Source organism: Eulemur rufifrons, chromosome 2 (genome assembly GCF_041146395.1).
Source record: "Eulemur rufifrons isolate Redbay chromosome 2, OSU_ERuf_1, whole genome shotgun sequence".
NCBI classification, from domain to species: domain Eukaryota; kingdom Metazoa; phylum Chordata; class Mammalia; order Primates; family Lemuridae; genus Eulemur; species Eulemur rufifrons.
The window spans coordinates 48,124,142-48,140,641 of record NC_090984.1 but is presented as its reverse complement, the minus strand read 5'-3'; the positions used below and the strand labels follow the sequence as shown (position 1 = coordinate 48,140,641).

At 43.9% G+C, this 16,500-nt stretch overlaps 1 protein-coding gene across 2 annotated transcripts in view; it reads right to left on the bottom strand.

Annotated features, from left to right (window-relative positions):
* Positions 1 to 16,500, bottom strand: part of PPIP5K1 (diphosphoinositol pentakisphosphate kinase 1) — a 48,082-nt gene that overhangs the window by 14,749 nt on the left and 16,833 nt on the right. The window contains exons 25-30 of one of the 2 annotated variants that reach the window (XM_069484059.1): positions 16,194 to 16,358; positions 12,796 to 12,886; positions 9,827 to 9,952; positions 9,057 to 9,119; positions 4,889 to 5,071; positions 3,269 to 3,406 (exon numbers count right to left, since the gene is read on the bottom strand). In XM_069484059.1, coding sequence (XP_069340160.1) covers positions 3,269 to 3,406; positions 4,889 to 5,071; positions 9,057 to 9,119; positions 9,827 to 9,952; positions 12,796 to 12,886; positions 16,194 to 16,358 — 766 coding nt within the window. The remainder of the gene's footprint in view (positions 1 to 3,268; positions 3,407 to 4,888; positions 5,072 to 9,056; positions 9,120 to 9,826; positions 9,953 to 12,795; positions 12,887 to 16,193; positions 16,359 to 16,500) is intronic. The other variant, XM_069484067.1, reaches the window with a different exon arrangement.

Below are 16,500 nucleotides of genomic sequence, written 5' to 3'. Positions count from 1 at the left end.
AGTGGTTACCATGGAGGTTATAATTAAGATTCTAAATTTATAAAAAATCTGGTTTGAATTGATGGCAATTTAGCTTTGATAACGCACAAAAACTCTGCTGCTATAAAGCTGAGTCCCCACCTTATGTTGTTGTCACAAATTACATCTTTATACATTGTGTGCCAATTAACATAGACTTATAGTGAATGTTTTATTCATTTGTGTGTTAGATTATACATGAAATAAAAAGAGGAGCTATAAGCCAAAAATATAATAACACTGGCTTTCATATGTACCAATGTAATTACCTTTATTAGAGTTCCTAAGTTTTTATATGGCTTCAAGTTACTGTCTGGTATCCTAGTATCCTTTTATTTCATCCTGAAAGGCTCCTTTTAGCATCTTATAGGGAAGGTCTACTAGTGACAAATTCTTTCAGCTTTTGTTTATCTGGGAATGTGTTAATTTCTCCTTCATTTTTGGACAGTTTTGCAGCTAAAGAAGTCTTAGTTCATGGCTTTTTTTTCTTTTTCTTTTTTTGTTTTTGTTTGTTTGAGACAGAGTCTCACTCCATTGCCCTGAGTAGAGTGCTGTGGCATCCCCCTAGCTCACAGCAATCTCAAACTCCTGGGCTCAAGCAATCCTTCTGCCTCAGCCTCCTGAGTAGCTGGGACTACAGGTGCTTGCTACCACTCCTGGCTAATTTTTTCTATTTTTAGTAGAGACAGGGTCTCACTTTTGCTCAGGCTGGTCTCAAACTCCTGAACTCAAGCAATCCTCCTGCCTCAGCCTCCAACAGTGCTAGGATTACAGGCGTGAGCCACAGCACCTGGCCGGTTCACGGTTTTTTTCTTTTAACACTATAAATGTATCATCCCACTGCCTTCTGGTTTTCATGATTTCTGATGAGAAATTGGCTATTGCTCTTACTAAAGATTCTTTATATGTGACAAGTTCCTTCTTTCTTGCTGCTTTCAAGATTCTCTCTTTGTCTTTTAACAATTGGATTATAATGTGTCTCAGTGTGGATCTCTTTGCACTTATCCTTTTTGGAGCTGCTGGAGGTATTTGGATATATAGATTCATATCTTTTATCAAATTTGGGAAGGTTTTGGCCATTGTTTCTTCAAATATATTTTCTGCCTCTTTTTCTTCTCCTTCTGTAATATCCATTATGCATATCCTGGCATGATTGATGGTATCCCAGGTCCCTTCTGCTCATGTTCATTTTTCTTTCTTCTTTCTGCAACTCATGCTGGAAATTTTCAATTGACCTATCTTCAGGTTTGCTCAAATCTTCTATGAATCCTGCTGGTGAATTCTTCATTTTAGTTATTGTACTTTTCAGCCTCAGAGTTTCCATTTCCTTACTTTTTATATTTTTTATCTTTTAATTAAAATTCTCTATTTGTTGAGGCATAATTCTCCCGGTTCCCTTTAGTTCTTTTTTTTTAATTTTCTTAAAAATTTTTTTCTATATTAATTTTTTGTATTCAGACAAGATGCTTCAAGGTGATCCCTTTAGTTCTTTGTCAATGGTCTCTTTTAGCTCTTTGACCATATTTATTATAAAATAGCTGATTAAAATCTTGTTTAGTAAGTTTAATGTCTATGCTTCCTCATGGACCATTTATATTCATTTCTTCTATGAATGGGCTATACTTTCTTGGGTGTCCTTTTCTTTTTTTTGCATGTTTTATAATTTTTTTATAAATATTTTGAGATTTATAACATGTTAACTCTGTAAATGAGATTATTCCCCCCCTCAGGCTTTGTTTTTGTTATCTGCTGTGGGCTCTAGCTGTTTGTTTAGTGACTTTCCTAAATTATTTCTGTAAAGACTGTACTCTTTGTTACGTGTAGTCTCTGAAGTCTGTTTCTTTAGCCTGTGTTCAGCTAGTGTTTTGACCAAGATTTCTTTGAATGCCAGAAACCAAAAAAAGAAAAGAAAAAGGAAAGGAAAGCTCTCTTAATTTTTATAGATTGGTTCTGTGTTGAGGTACTCCTTCGACGCTTAGCCAGACCATGTACAACTATCCTTTAGCCTTTACTTCCTGCTTGTGCTCAATCTAGAGTTCAGCCAGAGGTGAAAACTCAGGGTCTTCTCAAGTCTTTTCTGTGTACATGCTCTTCGCCAGTAAATATGAGTGCTTTTGAATTCCCTAATTTTCCAGAGAAACTCTCTCCCAGGTTTTCCTCCCAGGCTTTCAGTACCTTTGTTGTTTGCCTTAACTATAACATTTTCCCTCAGGGAGCAATAACTGTTCGTTCGCTATACAATGTGTTTGAGGAACACCCTCTGCATAACCAGTTTTCTGCCCTGAGTGAGTTTCAAATTAGGCAAAACAAATGTAGACATGCACCTTGTGTCAGTCCTTTGGGTAGCACACAGACAGATTAGAACAAACACAATTCTCTGAGAATAGGTCTGCTCTGCTCCCTCTGGAGCCAGGGACCAGGGTCCCACACTGAGAATGTGGGCTGCCGTGTTCAAAACCACCACCAAGCCAAGGAAATGGGCGGGGCAAGGGCAAGTAAAAAGGCCACAAAGCTTTACTGCCAATTTTACATTGCCTCTTTCTTGATTCAGCATTTTTCTAGTTACTATAAACCTTTGACTATTTTCCAGGTTCTGATAGAGCTGGTTTTGACAGTTTTTGCTTGATTTTTTTGGTGTTTCTGTGGATGAATAAGCTCTTGGAGCTATATAATTTGATTTTTACATTTAGATCTCTGTTCTATGTGGAATTTATCCTGGTATATAGTGTAAAATATGGATTCAATTTTAATTTTTGTCAAATGGCTATTTAGTTGTCCCAAATCTATTTATTAAAAAGTCTATCTTTTACTCAGTATTTTGAAATGCTAATTTCATCTATTTCTAGGTTTTCTATTTTATTTCTTTGACCCTCTGTCTATTCATGTACCATTACTACACGTTTGTATTGTAGAAGTTTTATAGGATGTTTTAAAATGTGGTGGGGCTAGTATCCTCTCATTGCTCCTCTTTTCGTGTTTTTTTTCCTATTCTTGCTTGTTTATTTTTCAGTGAGAACTTTAGAGTTGATTTTTCTGATTTGAGAAGAATAGGATTTTCATTAGGATCACATTTTGTAGGGAAAGAATGATATTTCTGTGATATTTTAGTTGGCCTATACAATTATACATTTTTTTTCAAGTTTACTTTTGTGTCTTTGTGAAGTGCCCATCTTTTTATTACTTTCTCATAGGCTAGGAGGCATGGCATTAGGGGCAGAGATGGAGTACCAGATAAGCGTATTCTCCATACCTGCAGAGGCCTGTGCCTGGGCATCAGTGTGGCGCTGGCAGACTCTACTCAAGAATTCACTCACTTGACGCAGGGACAGTGCATTATGCAGTGTTTCCAGGGGGTAGATGGTAGGCACCATGGAGCACCCTTCAAATCCTGTTAGAAAAGAGATGGACAAAGTCAATGTTATTTCTGCCAGATATACCCCAACTGGCTAAGGAAGCATGGAGAGTCCCTGAGAGCCATCAGGAGAGTCCGTGGCTTTTGGAGTGAGGGGTATCTGAGATTCTCAGGAGAGGAAAATCTTTATTGTTCCTAGGGTAATCTGCTTCTCTCACCTCCAGATTTCTTAAAATGTCTACCTGCTAAGCCCTCCAGGTGAATCAAATCACCTCTCATCCTACCTATGGAGAGCCTGCAATGTTCCATGGAAAAATCAGAATCCAGTAGGGTAAGCACCAACATTGCTTTTGTGCTTTCTGGGGGAATAAAACAAGGATCCAGAGGGAAGGGGGGAAACTGCACATCTAACATGAGGTAGGGAGGTCAGGGAGCTGGGAAAAAACAGCAGATTTCAGGTATATGAACATGAGAACCAGATTAAGGAGGAGGGCATGGAATCTGAGGAGGGGTTCATGCAAATTTAGGATGTGGTAGAAAGGCTAGAATACTTGGATGCAAATTGGAGGGCATGCAATATACTTGAAGCTCAGCCCAGGAAAACCACATGCATGAACAGGATGGGGGATGGAAGTTCTTTCTTGGTCATTTCCATCACATCAATGCTTCTCCCTTCTGATCTACTGGAAGATCCCAGACTTGCTAGGATCTCTCTACTCCATCAGGAAAACAAGGCAATCCCCCTAGAAAAAAAGAATAAGTACTGATTCTCTGCTCTAAACCCAACAATTCCAATGTAGTTCTACCAGTTCAGGTAGGGTCAAGGGTAACCCTAAATGTGCAACCCTAATCCCAGGGACTGTTGATGGAAAAAATATCCCCATTAGAAGATCAAGAAATATACATACCAACCACTTTCTCAGTCCCCAATCTTTCTTATGCCTCCTCTACATCTCCTTAAAGGGACTAAAGGTAGGCAAGACAACAATATCTATGCAAGACTTAGCTTCTTGTTCACCAATGACTAAAATCTACAACTCAAAAGGATTATACCTGATCACCTTCTAACCTCTGGCCCTTGTTTGCCTCAAGGATTCAATTGAGGCCTCTGTGCCTCAATTTCCCCCTATAATCTAGTGGCAGGAGGGCTGGACAGGTACAGCCTCTAGCTCCTCAGAATGGCTAGAAAACATTTGAATTTGAAGATGGTGGTAGTAGAGGGTTAGAGAGATAAGAACAGATTCCAAGGCAAGAGATTATTCCTGTACTGAATAGAAGTGGGGAATGGGTGACATTAGGGGGTAGTGAGAAAGGAGAATAGGAAGGGGATGAGCAGCCAATGCTACAGCTACCAGGCAGTCTGGCCCCAATCCCATCCAAGCGACTAAATGCAAGTCACATAACCTTAGGGAAAACAGGAGAAAGAAATAGGTAGGTTCTCCTGCCAGAAGTGCAATAAGCAAAGCAGCCAGTCCCAGCCAGGGTAGTGGCAGCAGCCAGCTTGGTGGCAGGGGGTACCGTAGAGGCACTCGGGATCATCCTGGCCTGAGCGCAGCCAGTTCCGGAAGAGGCGCAGGTGGTAGGAGCACTGGTGCAGGTGATGCGCCAGCGTGGCATCCAAGGAGACTGGCCGGCCCCCTGTGCAGTCAGAGGAAAAACTGCGCAGCAACCGGACCACAGGGTGCTGGTCATCCAGCAGCTCTGGAGGGGGTGGGGGGACCACGGCAGGAAGCACAGAGATAAAGAAAGAGAAGAGGGAGAGACAATGAGGGGGCACTGACTGGCACAAGCATTATTGGGAGGTGGGGGCATTCAGATCCACGGTGAGCTAAGAGAGAAGCAGAGATGGTCAGAGCCACTGGGCATCTCTTGCAGGGAAGAAGTGTGTTGGCATCACACAGTGAGTCTAAAAGAAGGAACTAGTGAGACCTCATCATACAGCAATGCCCTCCCCTTCCTCCTCAAGCATAATTGATTCAGTGCTTGCAGATAGCAGTTACATTATTCTGGACAGGGGTGAGGTGGCAGTTCTGTAGCTGAGAGCCTTGACTAGAGCTCCAGGGTCCCTGATCATTCTTGGACAAACCCTATTTAGGGTCTGCTTTTCAGACAAATGGATTTATGAAGTTGGGATAAAGATGAAAGGATTCAAAGTCACTTAGAGATGAAGGTCAAGAATTGAGGTATTGAGACCAGGCGCGGTTACTCATGCCTGTAATCCTAGCACTCCAGTAGGCCGAGGTAGGAGGATCACTTGAGGTCTGGTGTTCGAGACCAGCCTGAGGAAGAACGAGACCCCATCTCTACTAAAAATAGAAAAAAATTAGCTGGGTGTGGTGGCACATGCCTGCAGTCCTAGCTACACGGGAGGCTGAGGCAGGAAGATCGCTTGAGCCCAGGAGTTTGAGGTTGCTGTGAGCTATGATGACACCACTGCACTCTAGCTGGGACAACAGAACAAGACCTTGTCTCAGAAAAAAAAAAAACAAACTGTGTTGGGTATCAACATAGTTTAAAGCTTAACAAGCCTCCTGAAGGTTAAGGTTCAAGGCAGACCTTCTGGACCAGACTCTAAGATAGCCACAGACAGGGCTGGTGCTAAGTAGCTGGCACAGGACACTGGCAGGAAACCAGGTTTAGGACTCCTTTAAAACAGTGCATGTAAAAAATGAAATCAATATGTGAAAATGCTAATATTGACTAATCATCCTTTACCTTACTCTTGTTCAAATAAACATATATTTTTAAAAGAAATGCTAATATTGACTAATCATCCTTTACCTTACTCTTGTTCAAATAAACATGTATTTTTAAAAGAAATGCTAATATTGACTAATCATCCTTTACCTTACTCTTGTTCAAATAAACATGTATTTTTAAAAGAATACATAAATCTCAGGACTTGGGGAATAGTATATCCATTACAGAAGCTAAAAGTTAGATAATTTTATATTTTCTTCCCACTGTTGGTGAGTCTAATTGCACTTTGTTCAGCTGACGAGTAGAAAAGCTTTGATTCTGAACCCCTCATTTTAGCTGCTTGGCAAAAGGTTGACTGCAGTGAAAGGCATGTGCGGGGTGGGGGTGTAAGAGAAACAGTGGGGAAAGCTCTTGGGGAAAAGGTAAGACCTGGTGTGAGGATGGGTAAGAACTTGAGTACAAGGATGTGCTCAGGAAGCAGAGAAGGTAGGATTAAGGTAGCTGAGGATGACTGCTCAGAACTCTCAGACCAGGACTGGCTCCACAGGGTGATCCACGAGACCACAGTTTTCAGCGACCTTAGTTTGAATGTCAGGAGATTGATTTCAGTTCTACCCAGGCTACTCTGGTGAGCACTCACTGTATCGATGATGGTCACACAGTTGTGTGGGTCCCTAGAAGATAACAGCCTTGACAAATCCAGTCGGCACACTCTGACACCCACTCCGTGGGTGAGCCACAGTCTCTTTTCTACTTTAGTAATTCACTGTGGTGAGTTCAGCATGCAGTTTAGTAATAGGCCATTCTTGTGTGCTGGATATAGTCACAGGATATGACAGAAGCTTATCAGGAACAGAGGCAGGGATGGACTGAGGGCTACCCTCCCAAAAAAGCATGGAGAAAGCATTGCCTTGTCTCCTTTCCAAAACCAGTTTTTCCAGCTGCTGTTTCAAAGCCAGACATCATAGCAAGGAGATGGTGATGATAGGACAGTGGGTTGGCATACTACCGTGACTAATCTGCCACAATCAATTACAGACAGAACATCCACTCTGTAATTGCTGGGTCAGTCATGCAAGATCTTGGCCAGGGGGTATAGCTCTCATATTGTCCTGAGGGCCAAATTAAATCTAGATAATATTCTTCAGCAAGAGCCCACAGCTCCAAATTTCCCCTTTTTGTCAACAGGTAGATCCCAGATTCTGGCTTCTTAGCCTCCATGCTCAAGCACAAGAAAAACAAAAGAGGCAAGAAGACCCCTGGGGAAGTGTGCAGTATGTTGGAGGAGATCTTGAATTTCTTATCCTATACTATACCTGAATTGTCCAGTTCTTTCTTCTTCTCATCCTTTTGGTAGAATTAATTCTTTTCTTCAACTGGTGAAGCTACTAACCAAGGGTTCAGGGAACTGGAGGTATATAGGTTTGGGGATCTGTTTTGTGAACTTGGGTCTTGTGGCAGCTAAGAAAGTAGTAGATATGTGATTTAGCTCTGATTTCAGAGGCCCAAGTCCTTTTTACTATATCATGGACCCCAAGTCCAAGTACCAGGCTACATTATCAGTGCATTAGGTTCCACACTGGAGATGGCTGTGGCACATGGGGCCCAGAAGAGCTTGAAGCTAAATGAGTAGGCACAGCCTTGCCACTCTGAATGGGGACTCCTGCCACAGGCACAAATGGGAGCCTGGGGGCAGGGACAAACCGAGCAAGTATAGGCTAGTCAAACTAGGGAGAAATTTCAGCAGTGCCTAGTGGAGATGAACCACCTGAATGGGCTAAAATCTAGCAGCTGCCACTGGCTAGGGAGCAGGAGAGCAGCACGTAGAGGTTTTCTAGCCAGGAAGTCAGGCTAATTTTACCTCCCTCCAAGAGTCTTAGCCCTTGGACAGAAGAAAACCATATCTAACAAAATTGGATTTACCTTGAAGACAAAATATGAAGCAGAGAAGAAACTAAGGACATAAAGGATAAAACCTCAACAGGGAATGAGCCCTGGGTTCTCCCTCTATACCTGTAAAGAGACCACAGCCCTTTAGTTTTTGGTTCACACAGATTTCCGAACTCTTCCACCTTAGTGTGGGCAGACCTGGTTCTTCGATATTCTTGAAATAGTACTCATTCTTAAGCTCCCCCAGAATCACCAGAAGATATCTCAACTCTTTACTTTAAGGCTTTCTGAGACAGCTTTGCCATAGGTAGGCTGGTGCCACATGGAAACTACATTTAAAAACTCAAGGCAAGTCCTTTTTTCTTTACCCACTACCTCCTACTGCTTTCTTTTTCTTTTTTATCCCAAAGCAATCTGGGCTCTTGTTTTCTAGGCCCAGGCACTAGATTAGTAGTAACATAAAGCAAATGTCAGGAGCACGAGAGCCACACAAAATACACACAATGGCATGAGATAGAAATGGAGATGGGAAACTATATATTCAAGACCAATGCCCATGTAAGTAGGCTGGAGAGCTGGGAACTGTAGCTTTGCTCCAAAAGCGGAGCAAACTAGTCATCCGCCCCAACAACAGAGTTGGAGAAAAAAACAGAAGAATCAAAATTATATAAGCTGAGGAGTTTGGGGTAGAGGGGTGGAAGTGGAAAAGAAATGGGACCAATCTAGGAAATATATTCTCATCCCAAGAAGGGGAATGATTATCATGTCTGTACACAGCCCAGCAGTCATGAGATAGGAAAGGGAGAGATTTAATCAGTGTTTTGGTGGTGATACTAACAAAAGTAATGTAATGGTGATGATGGTGATTATGGAAGTAAGACCCTGAGTTGCCACAGGGACAGGGCCGCCAGGCTTCAGCCAAGGCTAAGGCTGTAACAAAGGAAATGTCCTGTCACACTTAGTGAGTGGCTCATTCAGAGACAGTAGGGTGTAAACACAGTGGAAGGAGAGGCAAAGTCAGTGTCAGAACTCAAAGGTTAAGTGTCTGGAGGTGACATGGTGAGGAGGAATGACGTTGAGTCAGAAGCAAACGTACCGTTAGTCGGATGCTTTGCAAACGACACAGAAAATCGTTTTACGGCCGGGACAAACAAGAGCTCTGGGGAGAAAAGACATCGTGGGGATTATACCCACCCCTGTCCCCACCCTCTGCTCTGAAATTTGCCCACAATAGACTCTGTTCTGTATAATTAGTTATATGATCCACTCCCATCCCCACCCCTTAGATTCCTGACTACCACATTTCATTTTCCTTTGGTGTAATCTCTTAGGAATCTGTATGTGTCATCTCTACCACAATACGGCCCCCCAGAAAACTCTAATTTTACCACTGCATCTTCTTTCTGGTCATTTGGAAATAAAATCTGTGTGGAAATTTTCATCCCTTCCCCCAATCTCTTTCCATAACATCTTTTCTGCCTTAGCTTAGCAACTTCCCCTTCCCTAAACCTGATGTGCTGAATTTTAATCAAGGCTCCACTGCATTCTTCCTGACCATAGATCATCCTCCTTGGTCCTTACCCCTACAGGCCAGAATCCAGGAAAGAGTACAAATTGATGCAGCAGGGCTGTATGAGGGAGATTATGAAGGGATAAGCATAAATAAGTAGTATTTGTATGGCAAGAGGGAATGCAAATGGAGGGGTGGAAGGGGGCCTGGTTCCTTCTCTCATCTCTTATTGATGAAGAAAACTTGGTATAAGGCCAGTGTCAGTGCCATCTTAAGCATGAATAATTCTTGAGCTGTGTCCTCGCTGGGAGATAAGTGAAGAAAAGAGTTGCCCCCCGCAAAACCCACCCACATACCATCTCGGTGCTTCAGACTGGCAGGTGGTAGCTTTTTGCCATGGCTGCGGGCGTAGTCCTGAAGATTCGGGGCGCTGGAGGAGCCACCCAGCACCGTGGTGCTGAACAGCCCTGTGCACTGTGAGCCTGCAAGGCCGGGAGTGCATTAGTAGCCACGCAAAGCTGCAACTACGACACAGAAGTACATACAACTTCACACGACAACATCAAGACACATACACAGCCATTCAGAACCAACACCATGTGGCCATTCCACATAACCACAAACAGCTTTCACTACTGTCCATAGCCACACTGGGCAAGCAAAGTGGGGATTCTCTTGAAGATCTACATGGCAGAGACAAGAGGCCACTATAGATGCAGGGTTAGTCATATTAGGGGATTTAAAGCTACTGAAAGGGATAGACTGTGCTCTCCATGTGGCTCTCAGAAATGCTAAAAGAATTGGTAGATGCCCTTAGATTCCCCCTAGATTTAATTCAGTGCCCCTTACCCTTGATATATGGTTTGAGAAACCCAGAAATCTAGTCCTTTATAGGTTTGAAAGGAAAGAGCTTTGACTGAAACTGGAGACTGGGTGTTGAGCACTCAGCTACCACCCTTCCAATTCTTCCTTAGTTTTTCATCCAGTGTCCCTTCCCTTCAGGCCTTTTACCTTTTCCAAGAATGCAAGTATGACACTCATTGAATTTTTAAAGCTGGAAGGGACTCTGAGATGGTCCAGCTCAACCTTTTCATTTTAGAGATGAAGAAACTGAGATCCAAAAGGGACCTCTTTTGCTCAAGGTCACACAGTTTGTTAGAAGCTAAGCTGGGCTGGAATCCAGGTCTCTTGACTCTGAGGACCAACTGTATTCAGTTAGAAAAGAAATACTTATTTTTCATAAAAGGAAACAGCACAGTTTCTGAAGTCAAGATGGTCACAAATTGAAAGGCATGGAAGAGTCAGCTGACTATATGTCGAGCATACCTATTATGTGCTGAACACCCTACTAAAAAGGAAAGCAGGAAACAACAAAAAAGACATGTTTTTTTCTGCTCTCAAAAGTTGATTGTCTTATAAGTCTATGCTCAAAGCCAGATACCCATACACATAAGTTCAAAGAAAGCAAAGAGAACTCTATTGCCAATCAGAGGAGTAAATAAAATCTGAAGAATCTCTAAAAGAAAATAAATCAGGCCAATCACTGTCCCCAATATGTGACCTAGAGTAGGGCTGGGACTCCATGGTCCCTTCTTCTACTATAGCCCACAAGGACAGAATAGTCAGGAAGAGACAAGACTGACACCCAAGTTCTCAGAATTTGTCCCTCTACTTAAAAATCCATCTTAGCCAGGTCCTTGGGTTTGGCTTAGGACTTAACATTCATTTGGGAGATGGCCAGTGGAGAGGAGGCCAGTTTCCTTTGTGCCCACAAAGAAAGCACCATGGTTTCAGGGGTCCCAGGATTTCAAGATCACCAGAGCAATCAAGAAGCTCAGATGGATCAGGATCTCCACCCTGGAATTCAGGACCTCTCCTCTACACAGCAATCTCCCCTACCTTTCATGCTCAAACAGGCTCTGGAGTGAGGTTCCAGGGAGTAATAAGGGTTGCTAAATATGTCTGCTTTTCTTCAGAGAAGCTAAAACTAGCTGGCTCCATCCCAGACCACCCTAAGCTTTGTCCTACATTTACTTCCTCCACTGAATAATTTTCTGGTGCAGTCGTGCCAACCCTGTTCTGCCCAGTCCTCAGATCATCTCAGAGGGTGGTCTCTACCTTACCACTACCATCTGTCAACCAGTCCCATGTCCACACCTGTGCCATGTTCTTGAAAGAACTCTGACTTAACTGGGCCAGACACACCTATCCTCTTTTCCAGCCTATCTGAAAGCTATTCTTTACTAGGACTTCTAAAAAGAGAAGTCCGTATCACAGATCTACATATTTATTTGTCATTTATTTCTCATGCTTCAATCCATCTTCCTCATTTCAGGGATTAGAAGGCAAACTACTCTCATAAAATTAGCCTGGAAAGTTACCAAAACCCTTCTCCCCCTTGCTGGTCCAAAAGCTGACCATTTTGGGGCCAAGAAATTGGGTGCCAAGGACAAAGGTAAAGAAAAATGAGAGAAGCTAAACAGAGAAAATAACAGGACAAGATAGAAAGAGCCGGAAACCAAGTCCAGACCCCACACAACCATCTCTGACCTCCAGTTCCTAGGTCTAGTTATGGCTCACAAGGCACTGTGAGAAACAGTCCCATCCAAGGATCACCTCCCCCTCCCAAAGAACACTATACCCTCTGAGGCTTGGTCCTTCCTGCTGTCTGTGTTCTTAGAAAAGGTTCAGTGATGTTCTCCACACTTCTCCAGGGATCAAAAAATCAAGAGATATTCCCTCAACTTCCTGAGAGAAGCCTCTGCCACTACTGTAGTCTCAGATTTGTCCCTCAATTTTCCAGAAGGAAGGGGGAAAAGTTACAGGATTAAGAGAGGATGGAGGAAAAGGACTGGTGGTAGGCGGGGCCAGCACAGGGATGTGAAAAACACAGATTCCAGAGGAAGACATGGCACATGTTCTCCAAATGAGGAATATAACACTTATGGGGGTCACAAGTACCTCTATTTATAGCTCTGTCTCTGATAACTCTGAAGGTTCAGAGTCTCCATGGCCCCTTAAGGTCTGGGCTAGACTGGAGGGACAGATAAGGCATGAGAGGGAAAGCCAAAAAAATGCCCTTCAGCCAGGGAAACGGGGGTTGGTGTAGAAAACCAAAAGACACACACCTTCCTGGGATGGAAACAATCATCCGAGATCCAAGTTCATACCTAACTGTGGCTTCTCCCACTTCATCCTCCCTACCCCCACCTGACATTCTACTCGCTGTACGGTCCCAACTCCCATGACAAAGGTTTCCCACAATAAAACTCTGAAGAACAGACACCCTTTCCAACAACAGATGAGAAATGCTGGAAAACCATACCTAGGCCACTCTGCTTCATCTCTGTTGGTGGCCGTGAAGATGAAAAGAGCCGGTAGCCACCAGGCCTCGAGGATGAAGTCTCAGAAAGAACCTGCAGGATAAGGACTTTATATTAATCATTTTGCCACCTCAACCCAGAAGAATAAAACCCAGGTCCTGAATTCCTGCCCCTATAAAGCCAAGCAGTGTCAGAAAGTTTGGAAGACTCAAAGGATTTTTTTTTTTTTTTGAGACAGAGTCTCACTCTGTTGACCAGGCTAGAGTGCCGTGGCATCAGCCTAGCTCACAACAACCTCAAACTCCCGGACTCAAGCGATCCTCTGCCTCAGCCTCCCGAGTAGCTGGGACTACAGGCATGCTACACCATGCCCGGCTAATTTTTTCTATATATTTTTAGTTATCTAAATAATTTCTTTCTATTTTTAGTAGAGACAGGGTCTCACTCTTGTTCAGGCTGGTCTCGAACTCCTGACCTCAAGTGATCCTCCCACCTCGGCCTCCCAGAGTGCTAGGATTATAGGCGTGAGCCACCACGCCCGGCCGAATCAAAGGATTTATGGGGGGAAAGTGATGAAAAGGGAACAGAGAGTATACTGTGTGGAGGGAACTGTCCAGGGAATACTTCTATAGCAGAAGGCACTTCTAAGACGCATGTTCCTACAGCCCTCCCATTCCAAATCTGAGAAATCATTTTCAACTACTCCTAGTTCTCAGCAGAGCAGGGTCCCCTAATCTCATCCATCCCTCTCCAGGACTCAGAAAGCCAATTACAATGGCTGAGTCACAAATAAGAAATAAATAAACTCTGGCCACCCTCTCTTCTTTCCATGGAACAGCTGTAGCTACTGCAACCATACTAGGTTTCCCATCTGAACCAAGAAGCCCTCCCCTCCAACTGTCTCACTCCTAGACACATGAAACAGAATTCTTAAAGTGCCCATAAGGGCGCAATCACACAACCCCCAACATATACACATCCCACATAGATAGTGTTCTGAGTCCCTAGATCCCAAAAGGCAAAGACAGAAAGCAGGAAAGGAAGGTGAGGTAGGGAGGGACACCTGTGTGCAGGACGCCAGGTGAGTGGTGGACATAGCCCGGGGCTGTAGGCCGATGGCTGGGGAAGGCCGGGGGAGGTCTCCTGACCTCCGGCGGCGCCGTCCCCTCAAGGGGATCAGGTCCAGGCTCCCCGTGCACTGCATGTTCATGACCTGCAATCAGACCGGGTGGAAAACCGGTCATGGCTCCTTTAATTCCCAGGCTCCCAAAAGCCCCAGTGCCCATGGAGCAGAGCTAGTTATAGAGCTGGAGAGGATGACCAGCTGGAACACAGCTGCTATGAAGGTCACAGGCTTTGTAATCTAAAACAGTTCAAAAATATGAGATGACAAGAGGAGAGGAGAAGAAGAGATGGGGAAGGATGTAGTTGATAACAATACGACTGTCCAATGCCTATACTTCTAGAGCAAGGAGAGGACATACTAATACTATAAGGCTATGTGACCAAAGAGCAGAGAGAAGACTTTCTTAGAAAGCTGGGGAGCACATCCTGAGCAACCATCCTAAGTCAGGGTCTGAGCAGCACTAGTAACTGAAAGGAAGGAATGTAATTTCAACAGGAAGCTCCTACAGGCCTTAGAGAAAGAAGTCAACCTCATCAAGTCTGAGAGATGATACAGAGGTCTCTCCTCTGAGTATGTCTCCTGACTGCATAAACCAGAAGAAAGAAGGAGTCAAGCACAACAGTGCCAGGGAGACTAGCAGACCATGGGAATAAGGAGGACATGTGGATGGGAAGGAGCAGTTTACTAATGGAAGATTGTGTGTCAGTCTGCCCAATTGATCTATGTCACATAAGTCTGTAGAGTAATAGAGTACTACGAATACCAAGTTACACCTACACCACAAAGAGAAAATAATGCATATTCCACCTAAAGAAACTCTGCATATACACAATGTCAATTCCATCATAAAATGATCAGGAAGTAAAGGATGAGTCTAGAAAAAAGATTGCAGTTTATCTTCTCAGCCTTCTCCAAAATCTGAACTGTAAACCTCTCGCTGAACCTAAGTAAGCTAGTTATAGATTTTTCTGAAATATCCCTAAAATGGAAAACCAAATTCCTCTAGAGACCTGGCACAGAGCCAGGTGAACAGATTCACTGGATCAGAGCAGAACCCAAATCAGATAGTCAGAGTCCCTGAAATAGAGGTAAATCATGATGTCCAAAAGAGCGTCACTGGGCCAAAGAGGGAAACTTTCTTTCCAGGAAAAAGACCAAAACAAAAACTCCAGGGCAGGTAGCTGGACACAATGTGAGATTAATAACAGTTCCTTCCTCTAGACTAGAAAGCTAGAACCAGAACTAGAGATGAATTTCAAGTATAGGAGAACACAGGTCCAGGTTGATAAAACTCGTCATCAGAACAAGAGGAAGATAGATCTTCAGACTGACCCACTTTATGGAATGACAGTATAGGCAAATTAAAGTGCCAGCTACTTGCTCCAGTCTGAGCTATAATTTTTACCCAAGGCAAGAAAGAGATGCGGAAGACCTGGCCTTTAATATTGTTGTTACAGTTTCTGTTTGTTGAGTGTCTATAAAGTGAGTATTACTCATATTTTGCTGATGAAAAAAGTCTGAGGCTTAAAGAAGTTACCTAGCCAAGTTCACACAGCTTCTAAGAATCAGACTGGGATTTTAGCCCAGAGTTCATGCTGTTTCTACAATATTTCCTTTTAAAGAACTGCCTTTTCAAATCCATCTAGAGGTTTCCTCCTCAATCTTGCCTCTTTAAATTCTTTTTTTTTTTTTTTTTTTTTTTGAGACAGAGTCTCACTCTGTTGCCCAGGCTAGAGTGAGTGCCGTGGCGTCAGCCTAGCTCACAGCAACCTCAAACTCCTGAGCTCAAGCGATCCTCCTGTCTCAGCCTCCCGAGTAGCTGGGACTACAGGCAGGCGCCACCATGCCCGGCTAATTTTTTGTATATATATTTTTAGCTGTCCATATAATTTCTTTCTATTTTTAGTAGAGGTGGGGTCTCGCTCTTGCTCAGGCTGGTCTCGAACTCCTGAGCTCAAACGATCCGCCCACCTCGGCCTCCCAGAGTGCTAGGATTACAGGCGTGAGCCACCGCGCCCGGCCTGCCTCTTTAAATTCTTATCTCTCAGGCACCCCTCACTGGCAACTCTTTAATCTCAGAAGTAGCAAGCAGGTTAAAGAAGCTCTGCTGGAGAACCAGCTGTGAAAGAGAAATTAAGTGAAACATATCCATCAGGGGAAGGAGGACTCTGCTTAAAGTCCCAAGAATCCCTTCAAGGGGATTTAGAGGATACATGGATATTATCCTATGAGCACTTCCGCCCCTTCATCTCTTCCCCAAGCCCCTCCCTTTACCTCCATGGAGCCGGCTTTTCGGTTACGAATGAGGGGTGATCTCCTCGGGAGGCCAGGGCCCTCAGAAGGCTGGGGCGAAGTCTGCAATGCCCGGTCTGGCTCATCTGATGCCTTCCCTGGGCACAGGATCTCCATGCTGCCTTGGTCTGCTTTCATCTCCTCATTCTGTACAGGCAGAGAGACGCTTCAGTGGCCTCCATCCTCCTAATCCCAGACTCTTCAACCTATTTACCACCTCCCTGTGCCGTTTCCCAGTTTCCCACCACTTAGTTTCTAAGTCCTCCAGTCCCAAATCCCAGCCTCTGAC